The 20,950-nt window shown below is 37.7% G+C and overlaps 2 protein-coding genes across 4 annotated transcripts; both read right to left on the bottom strand.

The window, feature by feature from the left end:
- Positions 1-79: 79 nt before the first annotated feature.
- Positions 80-4,913, bottom strand: LOC121653690 (fizzy-related protein homolog). 2 transcript variants are annotated; one of them, XM_042007336.1, is made up of 14 exons: positions 4,766-4,913; positions 4,260-4,355; positions 4,033-4,161; positions 3,439-3,502; positions 3,201-3,328; positions 2,933-3,015; positions 2,632-2,815; positions 2,481-2,546; positions 2,287-2,389; positions 2,014-2,198; positions 1,697-1,930; positions 1,349-1,453; positions 1,160-1,252; positions 80-1,063 (listed from the first exon to the last, which is right to left on the bottom strand). In XM_042007336.1, the coding sequence occupies exons 2-14, from the start codon at positions 4,326-4,328 to the stop codon at positions 1,022-1,024; spliced, it is 1,485 nt and encodes a 494-aa protein (XP_041863270.1). In that variant the 5' UTR covers positions 4,329-4,355; positions 4,766-4,913; the 3' UTR covers positions 80-1,021. The 2 variants fall into 2 exon arrangements, with proteins under 2 accessions (XP_041863270.1, XP_041863269.1); XM_042007335.1 differs by having other exon boundaries at positions 81-1,063; positions 3,201-3,331.
- An 8,062-nt stretch (positions 4,914-12,975) lies between these two features.
- rx1 (retinal homeobox gene 1) lies at positions 12,976-20,740 on the bottom strand. 2 transcript variants are annotated; one of them, XM_042006541.1, is made up of 4 exons: positions 20,252-20,740; positions 19,424-19,750; positions 16,601-16,854; positions 12,976-13,483 (listed from the first exon to the last, which is right to left on the bottom strand). In XM_042006541.1, the coding sequence occupies exons 2-4, from the start codon at positions 19,728-19,730 to the stop codon at positions 12,995-12,997; spliced, it is 1,050 nt and encodes a 349-aa protein (XP_041862475.1). In that variant the 5' UTR covers positions 19,731-19,750; positions 20,252-20,740; the 3' UTR covers positions 12,976-12,994. The 2 variants fall into 2 exon arrangements, with proteins under 2 accessions (XP_041862475.1, XP_041862476.1); XM_042006542.1 differs by lacking the exon at positions 20,252-20,740 and having other exon boundaries at positions 19,424-19,796.
- Positions 20,741-20,950: the final 210 nt, after the last annotated feature.

Raw genomic sequence — 20,950 nt, 5'->3', positions numbered from 1 at the left:
TATTGAGTGTCAGAATTCAGTATAAACTACTTGGACAAGAAAATGAAAACTATAAAAACAGAGTCCATATAAAATGTACAAACATACCTATCAAATTCATTATTAGTAACTATGTCCAAATATTTTGGTTAAGCCTTGTTATTTTGAATAATTTAATTTGTAATCTCCTTCATTATCTGAAGTTTAATTTATGTAATTGCTGTGAACACAATGAGAACGTATATGCAAGTATATGATTATGTGCTTACTCCTAATGCCCTGGCAATTATGTGTATATACTATAAACTGATTCACCTTTATCATCATTATTTATATAATACCTTTAGGTTTAAAACTGAAAAAGTATTATGTTAATTGATCAACTGGAAATGGTACAAAACATGTCATTTAAAAAAATCAATGCGTGATAAGTTTGGTATTGGATCTTTTTTTCTCCCTTCTTTTATTTCTTTTGATACTGCAAAGAACCACCAATGTAATACATGTCTAAATGCTCAGCATTAGAGCCTTTAAACAAAAATGCAAACCCTTTTTATTTTCAGCCAACCACTTATAAAAAAGAGGCCTCAAAGTGTCTCAGTTGCCACAGTCATTAAATGTAGTACTTCCTATTTTAGTCATAACATGACATGACCTTCCAAAGATTTTTCACTGTAAAGAGATCAACATTAATAGTGTAACAAGTGCATTAAATAAATTAGTTCTGATCTAAACAAAAACTAAACAAATAATGATAATAAACAGACCAATGTGCTGTTTACATATTGGAAACATCTGCAATGAAATGTTTTCACAATATTTTGAAGCAAATTTATGATTTCAAGTTGGGATGCAAAACAAGAGAAGTCACTATGTTTTTTTTTAACAGAAGTGTACATTCATAATCAAGGCCAACAAGTATGGAAGAATTGTCCAGTTTTAGGCTCTTTAAGTACTGCAGGTCTTTAGCACCTTGTCAATGAGTTATCCATCGATGACCCAAGGTTCAACTCATGTTAAAAGTCTTTTTACTTGTCTACAGTTACCGTATCCTGGTGAAGAGATTTAAAACTGATACAGATTCCTGCAACAAAAGACAAAGTTTGGGTTATCTATTTTGCAGATAAGAGAAGGTGTGTGGCTCCAGACAGCTGTCAACTTTGTTTTGTTTTTTTCTTACCTTTGTTGACCGTGTTTTACTGAATACATTCCAGAATCGCAGGGTCTCGTCTCCAGCTCCTGTGACTATTGCCTCACCATCTGGAGACATGGCCTAGTGGTTTCAAAGAACAAAATTATGATTCTGTTTGATGTTCCAGCAAATGTGGCAAACATGACCAATAACAAGATCATAATGTCACACACTGACCAGGTAGAGTACTCTGTAGGAGTGTCCTGTGAGCTTGGCCACCTGAGTGAGAGCTGGATATTTCCACACCAAGATCTGGTTTTGAGAGTATCCATGGGTGCTCACCTGGGAAAAATAATTTATTTCTAGTACCAAACTGTGTTGAATGCACATTTAAGAAAAGGTGGTCTTAGTGAACAGATCCTGTAAGATGAAGATTCAGTGAGAATTTTTTATAAAGTTACTGTAAAAAATTAAGTACAAATGTAAAAGATTATGATGAGTTGCATGTAAGTGTAGCACCGATAAACATTTTAAACTATATAGGCTCCATATCAATTGCACCCAGCTTGCATCTAGAGAACCTACCAGCTCATTAGCATGTTTGGACCAGGCCAAGTTGCAGACTTGAGAGCCGGTATCCATACACTGCAGTGGCTGCGATGTCAGTGTATTCCAAAATCTAATGCAGCGATCGGCAGTGCCGCCACCAGAGGCAAGGAGGCCATGCTGATGAGGGGACCAGGCGATGGCTTTTACCGCCGCCAGGTGATCCGTGTATGTCTGTGCTGGACTCAGGGTTGAGTGGTTCCACACTAGCAGCTGAGAGCACAAACAAAAATCACACTCTCATCCAGGAATACAAAAAGTAAAAATCCAGAGATGGGTTTTACAAAGAGAAAAACCTTGTTGTCGTTGCCGCCAGACGCAAGCAGCTGATGATCAGTGCTCCACTTCAAGCCACACACTTCTTGTCTGTGTCCCTGCAGCCGTCTCTCTGACTGCTGCGCAGGCGTCCGGATGTCTCTTTGAAGAATCATACGATCACGGCTTCCTGAGGACAACTGGTCTGCATTCCACGCCAATGCTCCTGCAAACAGTTTAAACCTTAATGTTCACCTGGTTACATTTGAATTATTTTTAGTGTACATATTTTTAATTCATAGCAAACTTCTCACCAACTCTGGCTGTGTGTCCTTCCAGAACAAAAAGCTTTTTGCCAGCACCAGCATCCCAGATTTGAACATAGCCCTTATGAGTCCCCACAGCCACAAAATTTCCCTGAAAACAGCAAACATTCTTTTTACTGACAAAAAAAACAACTCAAATGAAAATCTACCACAACAGTACTCTGTAAGCTATGCAGACTTACCCTTTCAGACCATCCAACGGATGTGACAGAGTCTCCCTCCACTGATAAATCACACAACCTTGTCACCTAACAAGAACATCAATCAACTTAGGAGTCAAATAATCCAAGCAAGAAAAAAAAAACATCTTTACAGATGTACATTCTTCAATACCTGGCTGGTGCAGGCACTCCACAGGTAAACACATGTGCCGAGCCCGACGCTCAACACGTTGATTGATGACCAGTCCACCAGGTTGAGGTAAAAGTCATCCTGCAGCTCAGGGGCATCCAGAACCTTAAAGGGGATCTTGGAGATCTTGCGTGTTGGCTTCCTTGGTGAACGCAGTAATTTCTGACTGCAACACAAACATGTTAAACACTTATGAATGTCCATAATGTCATCATTTCTAGTTTATTTACTTTCAGGGTTCAATGACAGCAGACTAAATACAAATAAAAAAGAGGAGTTCTACCTTTTATTGCTCACAGGTGATAGCGAGTATGGAGAGATGTTAGTGCTGTCATCAGGTGGTGATCTTTTACTATTGAGGGAATACTGCAGAAAACACATTCCTTATTAGTTTAATCAAAATGAATGCAATTACTAATGAAAAACTGTATTAATGTACTGTAATGTAAAACTATAGATTCTATTTATATTTTTTTGTGTCTATGTCCTAACAATGTATCATAACTTTCCTATATAATTCAATATACGAGCATGATATGAATCACTCATACAGTGAATAGGCTCCTCTTCTCAGGTGTTGAGGGCTGTAGACGTCTATCCTCTGTCTGAGGGTCCTGGATCTTTTCTATTCCTGCTCCCAGCAGCTCATTCTTCAGTAAAGCAGAGTAAGCAAGCCCATCTGCTACAAGGACAACAGTATTATTAGAATCAAGAGGCACCACAAACATGCATTAAAGTACACAAGTTGGTTGATGAATCTCTAATATAACATTTCCCAAAGTTATTTACCTTTGACATTATCTGAAGAGACCTCTTTTGTTTTTCTGTTCTGACTTGGTGACTTGTCATTTTCCTAGAAAAACAAAAACCATACATACAAAGTAATGGTTGATATCGTGATAATTGTTCTGCCTCTGACATATATTTATTCTGATTATCAATGTGCAATCATCCGTGTGCTTTACTGTTTATATTTGTCTGTTTTGTGTGGTGATATCTGTTGTACTATGATTGCAGCACAGCCACACTGTTGTCCATCACAAATTTCTCTTTGGGGACAATTAAGTTATTCTGATAAAAGTTGGTATCATACTGGAAGAGGAAGATTTGTACAGACTGTTAGTAAAGCTGCTGGTGATAAACTGGCCCAGAGAAATAGATCTGTCATAAGAACCTTATTACTTTTAACCATCTAAAATCTCTTTTATTTTGCTCTATTCTTTTATTTCTCATGTGTGTCAATACACAGTTTCAGTGTCTTCAGTTTGGTTCTCATTTAAAAGAAACAAACAAACAAACAAAAAAGCCCTTGAATGACTGGGTGTGTAAACAAAAGTAAAATTACTGACAACTTTTAACAATTCACAAATAACAGTTTCATACATTGATCCTGTGAAAGTTGATATTCCAGTTGGCTCCTGCTCTCGCCGGAATGAATCTGTCTCCCTGCTTACTGGGTGAGGACAGCGGGGAGCTAGTGGGTGTCCGACTGTGCAGGCTCTGTGACAGCCTCTGCAAAACGACAAATCTTCATCAAACTTTATCTGTAGTTGAATAAAAATGTTTTTTTTTTTTATCAACTCAAATAAAAAAAGAATTATATAACTCACCACAGGGCTTAAATTGTCACTCTGGATGTTGATTTGGCGGAGAAGCCGATGTTCATATTCGGGATCCATCCCAAACCTGGTTCCCACTGCCACAGACTGGGAAGACAGTGACCAGTCAAACACACAAACTATAGCTGTTATCGTACAACTTGCCTAATTAAATAGTGGCTACGCTGTCAAGGATTAGTTTTTTTTATTGCAACAAAATAAAAAAGAAACTCATGTAAGCTTGTGTGACAACATCTGTTTGAATGGTTGATTTAATTTGAGTCATTCTATACTGACTCCTATTGTTTATCAAATGAGGTGCAAAACAATCTCTAACTTATGAGCGCTACACACGTGTATTACAAATTACAGTCCCAACCCTTTATTTATATTTTAAATGTAGCTAGGTGTTATCAAGTTATCTTAGCCCTTGTTATGTTTACTTAGAACAGTAGATAACTCTACGCTAGCTTACCACGCTAAAAGCTAATCTACTTATAACTGAACAGACTACATACCTACAACAAACGCGCGCACAGAAACCAGGATCAACACGGAGTTCAGATAAATCTACACGATATACATAAAAATTATTTACAGTGAGAATTTAGATGTTTTTTTGTTGTTCGCTTTAGCTGATGTGTAAATGACATTGCATTGTGGGACTTTTTGTGACGTACACCTTTCAAATCAAAACACGGAAGTGTTTCACTCTTTCTCAATTTATTTGAGAAAAAATATACATGCGGTATAATAACATTTGACCCCTATGACAATAAAAAAAAAAAAAATAATGTAACAATTTTGATAATAACTTATGTGTAACATTCAAAATCTTAAGCCTGGAAGATTCTCACAAATGTTTCCAGGTCTTACAACAAACTGAGTGTTTGAGCTACATGACCAAGTCATAGTGAAGTTGTGACTTAAGCATTTAAAACTTTACACTACGCCTAAATGTAAAATAAATAGTGTTCTTAGTTTTGTTGTCATTTCAAAGTTTCAAGCATAGAGGGCGCACCAGATCTGCTTTCCAATCTGTGCCTAGTAGTGTTGTATCCTGGACAGTATCACCAAGTTACAACGGCACCATGGTAAAGAGTACAGATTACTTTTTTTAATAGTAATATAAATTGTTACTTTTTAAAATTTATTTTTTTTTTTTAGCCTTTTTTGTATTTATTTGTTTGTTTGATTGATTGATTGATTGATTGATTGATTGATTGATGTTTGTATTTGTTTATTTATTTATTTACAGGTAGTATTGTTGAAAATTACTGGGGAAGTTGCAAAACGCAACATTATTATTATTATTATTATTATTATTATTATTATTATTATTATTATTATTATTATTGTTGTTGTTGTTGTTATTATTATTATTATTGTTTCAATGTAACCCTTCTTGATCACCAACATTTTATTTACCCACTGTAATTTGATTACTTCCTTTTTTTAGTTGGTGGAGCTGACTTCAACTCCATTAATCACTAATCCTACCCAACACCTGTACTTTAAATTCAAAAGTTTGGAAGCCCTCATTTTTCAAACTGAACTTCTCTAAAATGTTGACTTTGCTTCCTATTCAGTGTCTGCAATCTGTCAAACATATGTTCCTGTTGTGTAACAATCTGAACAAACTCTGAAATACATTAAATGATCATAAGGGGGCGGCTTGGCTCAGCAAGGTATAGCGGTCGTCTTGTAACCCAAGGGTTGCCGGTTCGATCCTTGGCCAAGTCGAGTTCATGTCGAGGTGTCCTTGGGCAAGACACCGAACCCCTAGTTGCTCCTGATGGGTCGTGGTTGAGCGCCTTGCATGGCAGCTTCCGCCATCAGTGTGTGAATGTGTGTGTGAATGGGTGAATGTGATGTATAATGTAAAGCGCTTTAGGTATCATCCCAGGTACAGTAAAGCGCTGTATAAATACGGACCATTTACCATTTACCATAAGAATAACAAGTGTTTAACTGAACCCATGCAGGGATATGGTTATAACATATACACATTCCTCTGTGGTTTGTAATGTCATGCTTTGCTAAAGGCAAATGCTAATGTCAGTGAGATTAGGGTTACACTCAAATTTGTTGCAAATCCTACTAAAACAGGGAACCGTGACATCAAAACTGCTCCAAGAAAGAGAGGGGGAAAAAAAAACTGCTGATGCATGATGCAATATTTGATAATCTAATCAAGTGTGAAGCCTAGATGTGGTTCATCACATTTCCATGTATTTTTAGATTCACTCTCCACATCTAGATTATATTTCAACCAGATTTAATACTTAGAATGTGTGTGCATGTCTGTTATTATATTTTTGCTCACCAAAAATCAATACTGAATGTATTTTTCCACCACCATCCTGCTCTGTACAATAATGCTGTCTCTGAAATGTGCAGCTAATGACCATAGAGCATTAACAAAAGACCAAGCACTGTGCCTTTAATGCTTGCAATTGTAGTGATAATAATCACACGCTGAGCACACAGAGGGCCCCCTGTGAACTTCACTGTGTGTTTTCTGGTGAGTGACCCTATAGAAATTTACTACATCAGACACACAGCATAGTTCTACAAGTGTGAGGAAGCATAACCCCCTCCACACACACACAGACACACACACACACAGACACACACACACACTGTCTTTCCCTTACAGACACACCCATAAAGCACTGGCGCCAACAACCAAATCCCTCCTCTCACCCCTCCACACCCCTTTAACTGACCCCTAATTATGTCATGCGAAAAAGCTGTGTCCCATTGAAAAGCTCTCTTAATCAAACCCAATTAATTCCGCTATTTTCCCTTATTATCCTTTGCAAGGAACGCGTCCTTCCAATAAGACTGTTAACTCCAGCCGTGCCCCTTTCAGATTGACTGGAGTGCAGGAGCAAAATAATAGACTGCACAATTAATCAATTAGTCATTAGGGACTCAATTGTTTTTGATAAACATCGTTAGTCTGCAGTAGTTGTAAGGGCTTCCTCAGTGGTACTTTCCAATTGCAATTCAATGATTTGTGTTTACTGGCATCTTCATTTTAACAGTGAAGCCGAACATAAAATCAAGAGGGAACTGATGAGCATCCTCCTTATTACTGAACATCATGTGCTTGTATATACTGCCGAATCATTGGCTGATGGTAAATTTTTGTTATGTTTGTGAGGTTAGACCAAGGAAAAATCTCTATAAGCAAATTACAAGACTATTTTAAGTCTTTCAGAGTAATGGACAACAGAGTTATTTCCAAACTAAAACTTGACATTGCTACCTAAAATCTAACTGTCCACTAAGAAACTTTGAGAATGTTTTGGCAGAGTAATCGACTATGTTTGGTTGAATAAAACTGATAGCCTTTGTCATTTTTATTTATTTTTAATTTTTTAACAAGCTATACTTAATAGACATGTAATGCATAACTAATAATAAGATTAAACAAAAATAATTCAGTGACTAATTTAGAAGCTATGCTGACCATGATTGATGTTCAGCTATTTGTTTTTACAGAATCAATTATAAATTAATTTCAGATCTGACCTTTAGGCAGTCAAGATAAGAATAAGTAAAGACATCACAGCTTTTAAGTCTCAGGTAAAATGATGCAGAAAGTATTGATGCAGAAAAATTGGTGGTCAAAAAGTTTAGAAAAAGTGTTAAAATGTTTCAGTTACCAAGATTTTGGCACTGATTACTCATGACAAGTGCTCTGATTTTCCTCTGTAGTAAGCCATAATTCATAGCTATAGCTTAGGCTATAATTATAACACACAACAGATTTTCTGTCTTCATCATACATAACAATAATTCCTCACAGACTCAGGTTGATTTAGTTAGTCAATTTTTAACAGAAGCTCTTTTAAGCAGCAATGGCCTCCAGACATTTATTGCTGCACCTTGTTGAGGAAGAAATTTGAGCCAAACAAAATTCTGGTCATTAATATTTTTGTAATGTGTTGACTGGGCAGCCCTGTATTACACAACATTACATCTTTATTGATTCAACTATTCTATTGTTGTTCTTGGGCTCATTCCGTTGTTGCACAAACCAACTTACAGGCTCTCATGCATCAAACCTGCATCAAGAACCAGCGACAAAAGGTTCCCCCTGCTGTGTCTCCAGTTGTTGGCTGCATTTGGGCCAAATTTAGCACTTGAACACACCACAAAGACCCCATCCATCTGTTAAATACCTGTGATCAATGACTGCCCAAAAGAACATACCAGTGTAGAGCAAAAGGGGGCAATTGATTAAATATTATTAAAAAGACAATAATGATAAACAAATAAATTAAAAAAGAGAGAAAGTTAGCATAGTATTATTTTGAAATTGTCAGGTCATTATAATGCGGATTTAAGTATCTCACATTGTTCTAGTTAAAATAGGCATGCGTTGATCTGTTTACACTCTAATTCAAGTTAAATTAATATATGAATGGCCTTATTTTGTTGTTAAGAAATTATACTTAATGTATTAACAGATAACAAAGTTCATTCACATTCAACATTAAATCTGACTGGTCTCGAACACCAAAAGGCCCCCACATCTGGAAAAACACTGACAGGGCTCAGCTGAGTTTTTGATGTGGTGCATGTTCACCGATGCTCCAGACGTCCCTGACAGCCTATTATCAAAGCTTCAGGTCATGAAGTGGCTCTGACTTTCTCCCGTCAAAATGTCTACAACTTGAATTCTCTCAGTGACTGAAATGTTATCTATGCCCTGAGGTGAAAAAGACAAATTTCAAACCCCTCAGGGTTGGGGCAATGTTTTTATTAGTGTAAAGTTCTTGCACCTTCTTTTTCCTTAAAAGACTAAACAAAACCATTTGTAAATCTAATTTAGATGATATTTATGAGGGTTCACTGAAGAAAACCTGGTAATTCCAAAGAATTCACAGATGTTTTCTTTTTAAATAAAGAGTGAATCTAACATACATACATCCTATGTTTGCTCAAGCTCAAGGATTAATTTTAAACCTCTAATATACATTTATCTCTGGGTTAATGCTAAGTTTTGCATCTATTACTTGCAGAAGTCTATTGCTATTCTTCTCATCATACCCTCTATCAGGGAATGGGGAGGATTTACGGCTGTGTTCCTGCATCTTACCGCCAACAACATGCTGTTATCTTAAGATTTATTGTTTGACATCAATAAATAATGTGGGCAAGATTGATTTTCCTTAAAATCCCACTGTCCAGCTCAGATTAAACATGCTTTAAGGAGCACATATGTAATATTTTGATGTACAAAATAGATGGTGGGACATTTTAAAATGGTCAAATTTTTTATGAAAAGAAAAGTATATTTTTCGGGAGGTTCAGAGCATAAAAATAGTTGATAAAAATCCCATTTTTTCATGTTGCTTCACTACTGTTCTTTTTCCCATGCTTTCCTTTGTGGTGCTCAAGCCTCGACCCAGTCCTGGCTGAGCAGTGCCAAGCTGTCCAGCAGTTAGTGCCTGTTCAGACCCAGCTCGGCCCGGCCCAACCCGGGTACTAATCCTTGGGCTGTCAAAGGACCCAGCTCTGAACTCATCCTGCAACAGAGGAAAACGCTCTAATTGGGGGATTTTCTACATCATTAACTCTGACGAGCAGCCATCCCACCCGCTCGCCCCTCTTCCCTCCTCCTCTCCACTGTTCTGTTTCTCTACACTCTCACACTTTTCTTCAATTTAATCTCTTTCTTAATATTTTTTGCGCTTTCTTTTCTCCCGGTTTGACTTTCTGATACTGTTATCAAAAGCATTTTTTCACTATTTTCATCCAATGTCTATTCAGCTCTTTTGAATATGAACCCAAAAACCAGAGAAACTATGGAAAAGTTAAACTGCTACAGGTCTTTCTTGTCTTATCTTTGTACTTATATATGATATGTAATAAATGTTAATTCCAATGTTACAAAGGTTTCAATTATAGCTTTTTTTTATATGCATCCCAGGATTTAAATAACCGAACTGGCATCCACTTCTTAATAACAGTCAACTCCAGTTTGTACCACTGATGACTTTAGCAACCAATTCTCTAAAACATCAAGAGGGACTTCTGCTGTTTTAGGGTTTTGTCTTCTGAGACTAACATGTCTCTGTTAAAGACAAGTACACTGTGTTATTGTTTTTGTTTTTGTGTATTGAAATATGCAATGCATCACCCAGAAGAAAGATCAGGATGTGTTTTCATTCTTTTTGTTTCAATACATTTAAATGTTTTTTTTTTTTTTGTATTGCTTTTGTAATCATGCAACAGGAATTAATTTTCCCTATTTTAAAGCTAAAAATGCAGCTAGAAAAGTTAAATGCTGTTAAACAAAATCTTCCATTTAAAAAAAAAATCTTTGGAAAATCTGATGCTGATCTCTGTGACCTGGTTGAGTCACAAGCCAACCACACACAAACATTACGTAAAAACATCTAATCACTTAATGACATGTCAAAAATCAAACATTGTTCTATTGCAGCCACTGACTCAAGCATATGGTCATCGTAGTGAGGTCTATTCAGGCCTCCATCTGTCCAGGAAAGTGATTCACACGCTGCGGAGGCCAGTGAGCACTGTGGCACCGGTTGCCGAATGAACATGTGTTGCAGCGGCTCAGCCTGTCGACAGGCCTGCCTGCCTGGGGGCAATTAGGGGAGCTGGTCCTTGTGGTCAGAGGCCCCCCTGGGAAGCCCTGATTGATTGGAGTCTCATCTTCCTAACAGGCTGGCACCCTGCCACCAAACTAGGAACAGCAGAGAGCACTGGGAGGGGTAAAGGAAAGAAAGAGCTCTTACATGACAGAGGGAAACGAGGAACACAAGCGGTAGCTAAAAAGAAAGAATGTCTCTGCTCATGTATGTCAGATGACAACGATTATACTGTAGTAATCTTGGATTGCTCTTTAGTCTTAGTAAGGACAAAAAACAGTGTGGGAATGAGTGCGGGGGTCAACATGAAAGCTCTGGAGGGAAAAACTTTCTGTCAAACTATATTTATTTATTATATTTATGTGAACATCATGGATCTAGGCAAAAACAAAAAAGAGATAAAACAATATCACAAAAAAACATGCTGTACATTTTCACATAAAAAACCAAACAAACTAATCTAAAGCTGTTCTAGTGCAATTTTGTCCATTGTCTAACCTTTGGTTTATTCTTGGTCCAAAATCACATGTAAAATTGTCCTAAAGAAGTTTCTAATGTTCAAGGTAATTCTTGGCTCCTGTGTGGTGTCTAAAAAATATTCACTAACCAACAATACTGAAAATCCACATGAGGAAAGATGATGAGCAGCTTCTGTAACACAATTTTCCTCTTCTGAGCAGTACAAATTTCATATTTCACCAAAAATGACTGTTGCAGCTATTCTTGCTGCTTTTTGACATAGCAAACTGAGTTATCACTACTAGACAACAGAAACTTATAAAGAAAATTAGTTTCCTTTTAAATGAAAAAATACAAAAGATTGAAAGGAATTTTTAAATTGCACTTTGAAGTGAGGGACTTGCTACCTTCGTGTTGCATTATCAAACAAAGTCAGTTAAAACACTTTGTGGCCAAAATCTTATCTATTTCCTGTCTGTATATTGCATATTGGATTTCAAGCTTGATCTTCTTTACTTTTCATATAATTAGTACTCAGCTCTACAACAGATGGTAAAAGACCAATAATGTCACTAATGACTGCAGCTAAATCCATGTTTCTTGTCATCTGATCAGGAAAAAAACATAATAACAAAATGGCCTATTTAGTACAGCCTGAGACCGTTTCTCCCCCTTCAGTTTCAGACAAAGAGAATACACTTGGATCAATTGGGCCAAACAAAGACAAAACTATGTGGGGTGACGCATGACACAGGGCTCTTTCTGCTGCCCAGCACGTACACACAGCGCTTAACACAGAGTTGCCAACAGGTTTTCTCCTCCAAATGCCACTCAAGCAAAAAGAGTTACTCTGCTGGCTAGTATGTCTGTTTCCTCCCTCCCTTCCTTCTTTAGACCATCTCATCACAAGCCAGAGAAAATATTATGTTTGTGCAGGATTCATTTTGCTATATTTTTGGCCATGTTTCATAAAAATGGAAACACTTCTCTGACTGCAGGTTTATTACAGTTTGTCATCTCTATAAAGAAAACATTCTCCTTACCCCTCAGAATTTCACTTCCTCCAGTCACAGGAGGGTCTCTAAGCCCATGGCTCAAAAATCCGTTAGCAATGATATAAATTATACTGAAGATGTAATGAACTGAAAACTACTTATGTGGTCAGGGATATGGACAGAATTTATTCAGTTGAATTAAAAAACTGTGGAGAAGATAAAGTTTTTTATTTAAAAAAAACAAAACAAAACAAAACAAACAAAAAAAACCCATAAGCATATAAATTCAAAGGTAAAAGATCCTTGGGTGTAAACTGCAATGACAGCAGTGGTCACCAATAGGATATGTTGGGTTTACAGCACCTGAGGTGACATGTAAAACCTACAGATTTGAAGCAGAAGAGATATCTGATGCTTGGCAGTTTAAAACAGAAAATGTAACCACATAGCAGATTTCTCTTTTTATGTCCTTAGATAAAGAAGAAAGAAGAAATAATTAAAACAGTCTCCATGAAGTTCTTCTGTTTTCATAGTTCCAAATCCATTTCTGCTCCACAGGTTGCTGTCTTTTGAACCCTAAGATATTATTTCAGCATCACATTTGTCCAGCATCACATGTATTGCCAGGTTTGTTGGTCACATGGGTTGCCAGGTTTGTTGGTCACATGGGTTGCCAGGTCTTATCCATAGACTGGATGTGTTCCTTGGCTTTCATTCTTAGAGCTGCAATACTTGAGCTGCGCTGGTCCACATCCTCCAGAGGGTACTTATCAGGGTACGATGCTGGACACTGATAAGGAGGAGGAGCCATACTCTGCATCCCCTGACCCATGGCCGGATGAGAGTGAGAGTGAGGATGAGTGTGAGGATGGGCATGGGGTGTAGCATTAAGGAAGCTGTGGTTAGGATAGCTGGGTTGAAGGCCTTGAGTTGGACCCATGAAGCCAGGGATACTGTGGACAGGTGTAGCACTGGAAAGAGGAGAGGGAAGCCAGGGGTCCAGAGGGAGAGAGTTGGTCATTGGACCCATGCTGGTGTGGACTGGGGCTGGACGGTTAAAAGAAAGCATGGGGGAGTCATGGAGCTTCATGGTGCTTGCATCCATTTTTTCCTGTCGACGCCATTTAGCTCTGCGATTCTGAAACCAAACCTGGAAGAAAAATTAAACATGAACAAAACCTGAAAGTCTTGAGGAAGTACATGAGGCTCAAGGATAAGTTTAATTTGTGTTTAGCAGAATAAAAAGCTCACACACTATGAGAATATACCTCAGGAAAAAATATAATTTCTCAGGCACAGATCAATTTTAAGATTTTGATCTCAACCCAGAAAACCCTTAAAATGTCAATTTCAGTGCTTTTTGTATTTCTTGAAGTCAATAAATAAAAACCAATTAGATCAAATAGTACAATATGATACAATTCCATATGATATGATACAACATGACATGTCACGTTGTTATTATTATTATTATTACTATTATTATTATTATTATTATTATTATTATTATTATTATTATTGTATTTAATTTGGTGGTATTTCAGTAAACATAACAATTGCAACAGATTCTGAGCTCACAAATTCTTTGAACTGGAAAACATTCATGTGGAATCCAGGATTTGTATTTATTTTTAACTAGAAAAAAAAATCATAACTGTCATGGCCCAGATTTCTGCCAGGAGCAGAAGCTGTGTTTAATGAGTCTCACCTGTGTGCTGCACTACTTAAGCTCTCTACAGTCTCTGCCAGATTATTGACTGCCATATGCCAGTAGATGTCCAGCATTTCCACGCTGCTGTCTGTCTTCAAGTTGCTGACCAAGTTTGTGTTCCTGGATTACCCTCTCCTTGCCTTGCACGCCACAGACCTTTTCTGCTTCTGGTGGTTTTACAGTGGAGTTTTTCAGGATCCCAGATGCAAGCTGTTCTGGACTATGTGTCTTTCTGGTGTGATCAGGCTGTTTACCCCAGAGTCTGCTGCTAATCTCCATTCATACTCACTTCTGTTTAATAAATCTATTCCTTTAAAATGCAACCCCTGTTTTGTGGCTGAATTTCCGGGTCGTCAGTGTTACCTGTTACATCCAGCATTTTTTGACCAGGTATATTTGTCCCAATAAATAGCCTTTCTGAGCCTTATATGTGGTCAGTGATTATATTAGATTTCTTCAGAACATAGATGTACCTTTCACCAGGAAAAAGAAAAACATGAAATGAAGGGGGGAAATAACTGAAAAGTCACAGTAGCCTGTATTATGAGCATAACTCATATGGTATCTTCAAGAAGCCAGACAAATATTGATACTTGTACTACATCCCATTTCCAGTTACAGAAGCCATGTTGTCTGTGTTGTTCCTGGAACCACTGCCCTGATAACTGTCTTAGGCTGGTATCTCTTAACACTTGGAACAGCTCAGCAGGCTTGCTAATTATTAAGTATAATCTGCTCACCTGAATGCTGCCAAGTATCTGGCAAAGGACCCTGGGCTTGGCTTGATATGGGAACAAATCAGATTAAGGCTCTAGGTTATCTGAGGTGAATGGGATTAGATAGTCATTTCAATTAGGAGACTTTTGTTGGAAAAACTCCATACTATTTTACATGCAAATAATTTTCCCCCTAAATACGATAAGGATCATTGTGATGTTGACTCCTAATTGTCAGTGTATGGTTTGGTCATTGGATTTTCCGTTTATAGAAGTGAGTATTAAAAAACAAACAAAAAAATGAGCATCCATTTGATTTTTATTTTAAAATGAACAAACTAAAATTTAAATATTAACTATTAAAACGGAATGAACAAAAATTTATAAATGGCTTGTATTTGGTTTCATAATTTGCAGAACAAAAAAATAAAATCAATATAATACAAACACAAAAATCATCTTGTTTTATTGTATTTTCAGACAGTGGTGCTTTATGTGGGCAAATCATGGAGGGGCTCTGTGGTGGGTTAGGGATTCAGTAGGTTGAGGTGATAAGTGAGGTTTGTTTCAGGAACATTTTCAGCAACATGTTCAGGCATTTTATTAAATATAATTTATTAACCAGGACTAAATGAATTCCTGGTGATTCCACACCACATTTCCACTGCAAAGTTCCAGAAAATTTATTGTATGGCTGATACCATTGTTGGCACGACGGTCGGCTATTCTGGTTCTTCGGCTTCTTATAGTCTTGTTTCAGTTTCTTTCATTTTAACTGAACGTGTTTCTGTGTGTCCTACATTCAGCTCTGCCAGGTGGTCAGATTCTTCCAGACTTTTTTTGTTTCCAGTTTCTATCTCGATAAATATGCTCAAAGATCCTGTACTTCTTCATCCATCCACTTCTTATAACTCAATTTTTGCAAATGATCAAAACATGGAGTTAAGTTTGTCAAAGTAAAATATAAATAATTACAGCCGCACATTGGATTATACACGAAAGTGAGGAATGCTGCAGATATGATCCACTAATTAGTGCTCTTCAGCCTCTCAAGAATTCTAGGGAATCTGAAAAGTCCTTCCCCTTTACATTCTTTCCTCAAAGAAAATTTGGGGGTGAGGTGAAGTTAATTACCCAGGGTACTGTCAGTGGAAAAGTGTTGAGGTTCTTTAAAATCCCAGGTAAATGAAAAAACTTCCTGTGTTAGAAAAGAGGCTTAGGCTATAAACAGTTTGGATTGGGTCGCACAGAGCACGGAATGCTAACTAATCATTTTATGAGGACTACGTTTACATAGTAAAATGTCTCTGGAACTTTACTAAGAAATTATTCCAGACATGACGAAAGAAAAGCCTGTCAGCTACAGACATTTCTGCAGGGATGTCGCATTGAAGTGGGAGGACAAGTGGTAAAATCCCATTGTAAATTTTCTCTATTCAGCTGGAAAGGTCCTATTGAGAAACATGATCTCGTTTTTGTAAGGACAAATTCAAATGGTGGAATGATACAAATGTCAGCGAAGTTAAAAAGGGAGAGGGCCCTAATAACTAAACCTAACACATTTCTTTTTCAGTCAGTTCTTATAACACCTTTACGAGCATTTTAAGAGGGGAGTGTTTGTGAGGTGCTAATATCTGGCAGGTGTTGTCTGACAGAATGCTTGAAATATAAGTAGGTAATTCACCCAACAATGTTTGCTATAAACAGCTACATGTGCATTTTTCTTCTCTGATTTGAAGAAGGGCATCCTAAAGCATCATACAGGGTCTGACGGTGAGTGCTGGAGCCCTCATTTCTTAGACAGTATAATGCAGAACAATGCTGTTGCAAGTCATCTCACCTGGACTCGAACTTCGGGGAGGTTCACCTTCATGGCCAGCTCTTCTCGACTGTAAACATCCGGGTAGTGGGACTTTTCAAAGGCCCGCTCCAGCTCGTGCAGCTGGTAGGTGGTGAAGGTGGTGCGGTTGCGCCTGTGTTTCTTCTTGGGATGATCATCCTTGCATGACTCTGGAGACTTGCCTTCATCACTCTCTACGCTCTTCCTCAGCTCACACAGCTCCTCATCACTCTTGTTTCCATACAGGCAAGTGTCTGCTTGCAATATGAGAAAAACATAATCAGTAGATATTAGCTTTTCATTGAATGTTCTTTTTGGGTCAGAGATAAAGACCATAACATCGAGCTACAATTTAAAAAGCTACAGAAAGCATTAGGTGTCATAAGGAGAAGACTGTATTTCCTACTTTCCAGCAGAGCACACATTAGGCTGACACCTGCAACAATAGACTACTGTAGGTCACTGAAGCAAGCAATTCCCCTGAACTTCAGCGAAGCTCAAAGACATTCCTAACTGGATTTAGAAAAGCTGTTTCCAGTCTTTATCTTTAAACTGTCCTTAAAAGATATTTAACTATATGGACTGATATGTACTTTGTTTTGTTATTTCCACTGTGTCACAAAGTTATTATCATAGTATAATTGATTATGAGTACAAAAACAGACCTGAATGAAACCAAAGTTTTAATCTTAAACATTCAGGTTATACTTCTGTGAAGACAAGTGCTAACAAAAACTAACAAGCCAAATGTAATAGTGCTTGTTGATGTTCAGCTTGACCAAAACCCATTAAACCCATTGTAATTATTGTATAATTATTTATGCAAATAAGAACTACCTGTCCCAGCTCCTAGAAGAAAGTGTTTGACTTTTTAACTTTTACTAAATGTGTTTACTAGCTAGTTTACTTTTAGTAGCACAGTAAACACAGTAGCTACTGTGAACACAGTAAATCAAAGAACTAAAACTTGACATGGCTGAGCTAAGTTGCAGACTCAGCTGATAATTTTTAGCATACATTCACTGTCAGTCTTATATGAAAATGTTTAAAACAGATTTATTTCAGCTGTTAGCTAAATCAAGAGTGAGCTTTCCAATTTAGCTGAAAATTTCCCTCTCCAGGGAATTTTTTTGTACATTTTTGGTCAATATTTACTGACAAGACATCAAAAAAGCAATGTTTTCAGACCATCAGCAGAACTGACTGTACCAATCCTAACGCTAGTTTGCTTCTGAATTCTGTACAAGCTGACGAAGATAATGGAAGATCCTTCACACCCTCTACACAACGCTGTGATGAAACAACAGAGTGTGTTCAGTGGGAGGCTTGTTCAAGTCCGATGCAAGACAGAGAGATACAGAAGATCCTTCCTTCCAGCAGCTATCAGGCTGAAGAACAAAGCCCTTAATTAATTAATGTGATTGTTTTAAAAAAAAAAAAAAAAAAAAAAATACTACTACTACAATATTGAATTTCCCTTTGGGATTAATAAAGTATTTTTCATTCATTCATTCATTTCATTCATTCATTCTGTTAATGACATGTGTTTATGAAGTTTTAAAAAAGAAGTCTTCACACTGGTAAGCAAAAGCAAAGCGGGATTTGAGGGGGCTGATTTATCCACCTCTCATTAAGCAACTATGACAAAGGCCAGGCACCAACAAAGGCAGAGGTCAGGTCTGGTTCAGTGACCAGTTCTTGGCCTGTCAGCCCTTCACAGCCACTGGTCTGAAGCCTCCCCACTTTTTATCAGCCAGGGCAGCTGCTCTGCTCAGTGAATAGGGGTCTGAACACTGACTAACAGCTCATTCAGAAGAATGAAAATATAGATAGAAAACGAGTGATGCGATTGTTGCTGATGTATTTTAATTTAACAAAAGTGAATTTCAGTCACTTCTCTGGAGGGAAGAGATCCATCTCCAGGTCAGGGAGATAACTTTTCATTTAGTTTTCGCCACAAAATCACCAACCACCTGCCTGATCCTGAAAATAGCTTCAGATTAAATGTTGCAAATTTGATCCTGAGACCGAACTATAACAATCACACCAGAATAAACCACAGTACAATCTAATCTGCACAGAAGAGCAGATTAGGGGGAATTCCACAAGGGGATAGGATTGGTCTTGGGGATATAAACCCCCTACACCATCTTGTTGTCTGATTTATCTTCCAGTCTGCACAGTCCAGTTAATGCAACAGGTTGTATTTTCTTGTAGCAAATCTGCAACACTGACTCTGAATCTACATATGGGTTGTTTTGTTTTTGTTTTTGTTTTTTTTTAATGGCTGAAACAAGTGTAAATTGTTTCATGGAACACCCTTGTCAAAAGATATCAGGTTCCCAACTAGATGTTTTCCTTTGCCTTTAAAACTATCATTCAAATGACAATTTTACCAACAGGAATTATTATTATAGCTGCTGTCCTGTTCAAACACAGGTATATCGTTGTATTTATTGTGCTGTAGTTTCAGTTGTTAAACCTCACGATTCTCCATCAAGTTTAGGTAAATCACTTGTACCTTAATTTTTTTGTTGATACTTCTCTGTAGGGTCTCTTTTAAGAGATTATTTTGTTTATTTTGTTCTTGCTGAAACAAAAATGTTTGCTGTCTGTTATATTCCAGGTATTGAAATGCACTGTTTGCTTAAAGTCACATCTTATAACTTCCATGCTGACAGAAAACTATTATGTGTCAAAATCTTCAAACATTAAAGACTTACCCCTCTCTAAAGCTTTAAGACTTTATCCTGAAATATAATAAACACCTTGTGGTACATAACAAAATGCTTTTAATGGATGGAGATCCGAAGCTTAACTCACCGTGGTACTGCTGCTGCTCTGAGCTGCTGGTCCTCACAGAGGAAAGGTGTCCGCTGTAGGACGATGGTGATGAAGGTTCCTGCTGCTTCCCATGTTCTGCCAAGTCATCCCTGTTCACTTTTTGGGGCCCCAGGGCCCCGGCAGGACTTAGCAAGGGATCCTGGTCTTTACTGAAACCAAGGATGACATCAATGCTGTGGACACGGCCCCCTACTGCGGCACCCCCACCTTTCCCCATTTCGTGGAAGTTGCTGGGAGAGATGCAGCTGTCGTCCACCATGCTCATGGTATCAAGTGATAAATGCATTCGAGCATTTGGGAATCACCCTGGTCAGTGAAAGGACGGAAAAGGTGTAAGTGAGACTACAGGAGATCTGAGATCACCTGGTTGTTTTTTATTAAAAAAAAAGAAAAGAAAAAAGAAACAAATTCAATATGTAACATAACGGTATAAATCAATGATCAAGATTTCTTGTGTTTTTCAAACTCTAAAAAAAAAAAAAAAACTCATAACAACACAAGTCTGTCAAGTTTGAATAATTAAATCTTAAATGACAAAGATAGCTGAAGAATTAAGTAGACTAATGTTTTTGGGAAAAAACAAAGAAAGACGCCGCATATCAAATGGACGTTTTGGCTCATCAGATCATCAGATTTATGTTCTGCATCAGTTTTATGATGTTGCAAAGTTGATTTAGACTGTTTAATGGATTGAATGCAGAATGATTCTGTAAATGTGGTTCGGTTTCTCTAGTGCAACAAAAACTACAACAAGCAAACCACAAGTCTACTAAATGGTCTATTGAATAAGATAGTGGTAGCGCTTACCTTTTACAAGCAACTATGCTGACCAGCCAAAGTTAGTGATGCCAGTGGTCTACCTGCTTCTCTCAGCAGCTCACCTCCCAACTTTACGTTTCCCAGATCCACTATGTGCTCTTTCTGTGGTGCCTAAATTCACTCCACTTGCTGCTTTACATCCCTCCAATGATCATCTGTGTGTCAGAAACAGCCCCATAAAAGCCAACCAGTGCAAAGAGCAATCAGCAGCTAAGTTCGGCAGCACCCACTCTGGCTCAGAGTGGATAGTGGAAGAGGAGTGGAGTTGGATGGAAAGAGGTGGACAAAACTGAAGCGGTGTAGGAGGTGAAACAACGGGATTAGGATTGGGTTGTTAATTGCAATCCTTCCCCTTTAAGAATGATTGACAGCGGTTTTCTGCTCAAGTAACTGGTTTCAACGTCATTTCCATTCACTCCTACAGGGTAGGGCCAGGATAATGGAGCTTCGATGAGCCTTTCTTTCATAAATTCATCATTTTAGAAAAAGAAAAAAAAAAATCACTCAAAGTTTCTCTAAGCTGCATGGTCCGTATTTATAAAGCGCTTTACTATACCTGTAACAATAACTCTTTACATTATACATCACATTCACCCATTTCACACACTGATGGCGGAAGCTGCCATGCAAGGCGCTCAACCACGACCCATCAGGAGCAATTAGGGGTTTGGTGTCTTGCCCAAGGAC

Source organism: Melanotaenia boesemani, chromosome 14 (genome assembly GCF_017639745.1).
Source record: "Melanotaenia boesemani isolate fMelBoe1 chromosome 14, fMelBoe1.pri, whole genome shotgun sequence".
Lineage (NCBI taxonomy): Eukaryota > Metazoa > Chordata > Actinopteri > Atheriniformes > Melanotaeniidae > Melanotaenia > Melanotaenia boesemani.
This window is presented reverse-complemented; position numbering and strand designations above follow the sequence as displayed.

What these genes read in the sequence shown, in the direction of transcription:
- rx1 (XM_042006541.1), bottom strand. Translation starts at nt 19,730, where the DNA reads ATGCATTTATCACTTGATACCATGAGCATGGTGGACGACAGCTGCATC. An exon ending in AGAGCAGCAGCAGTACCACG is followed by an intron (nt 16,855 to 19,423) that starts GTGAGTTAAGCT and finishes TATTGCAAGCAG; the next exon opens with ACACTTGCCTGTATGGAAAC. An exon ending in TCCCCGAAGTTCGAGTCCAG is followed by an intron (nt 13,484 to 16,600) that starts GTGAGATGACTT and finishes TTTTTCTTCCAG; the next exon opens with GTTTGGTTTCAGAATCGCAG.
- LOC121653690 (XM_042007335.1), bottom strand. Translation starts at nt 4,328, where the DNA reads ATGGATCCCGAATATGAACATCGGCTTCTCCGCCAAATCAACATCCAG. An exon ending in GGAGTGCCTGCACCAGCCAG is followed by an intron (nt 2,547 to 2,631) that starts GTATTGAAGAAT and finishes TGTTCTTGTTAG; the next exon opens with GTGACAAGGTTGTGTGATTT. An exon ending in CTGGCGGCAACGACAACAAG is followed by an intron (nt 1,931 to 2,013) that starts GTTTTTCTCTTT and finishes TTGTGCTCTCAG; the next exon opens with CTGCTAGTGTGGAACCACTC.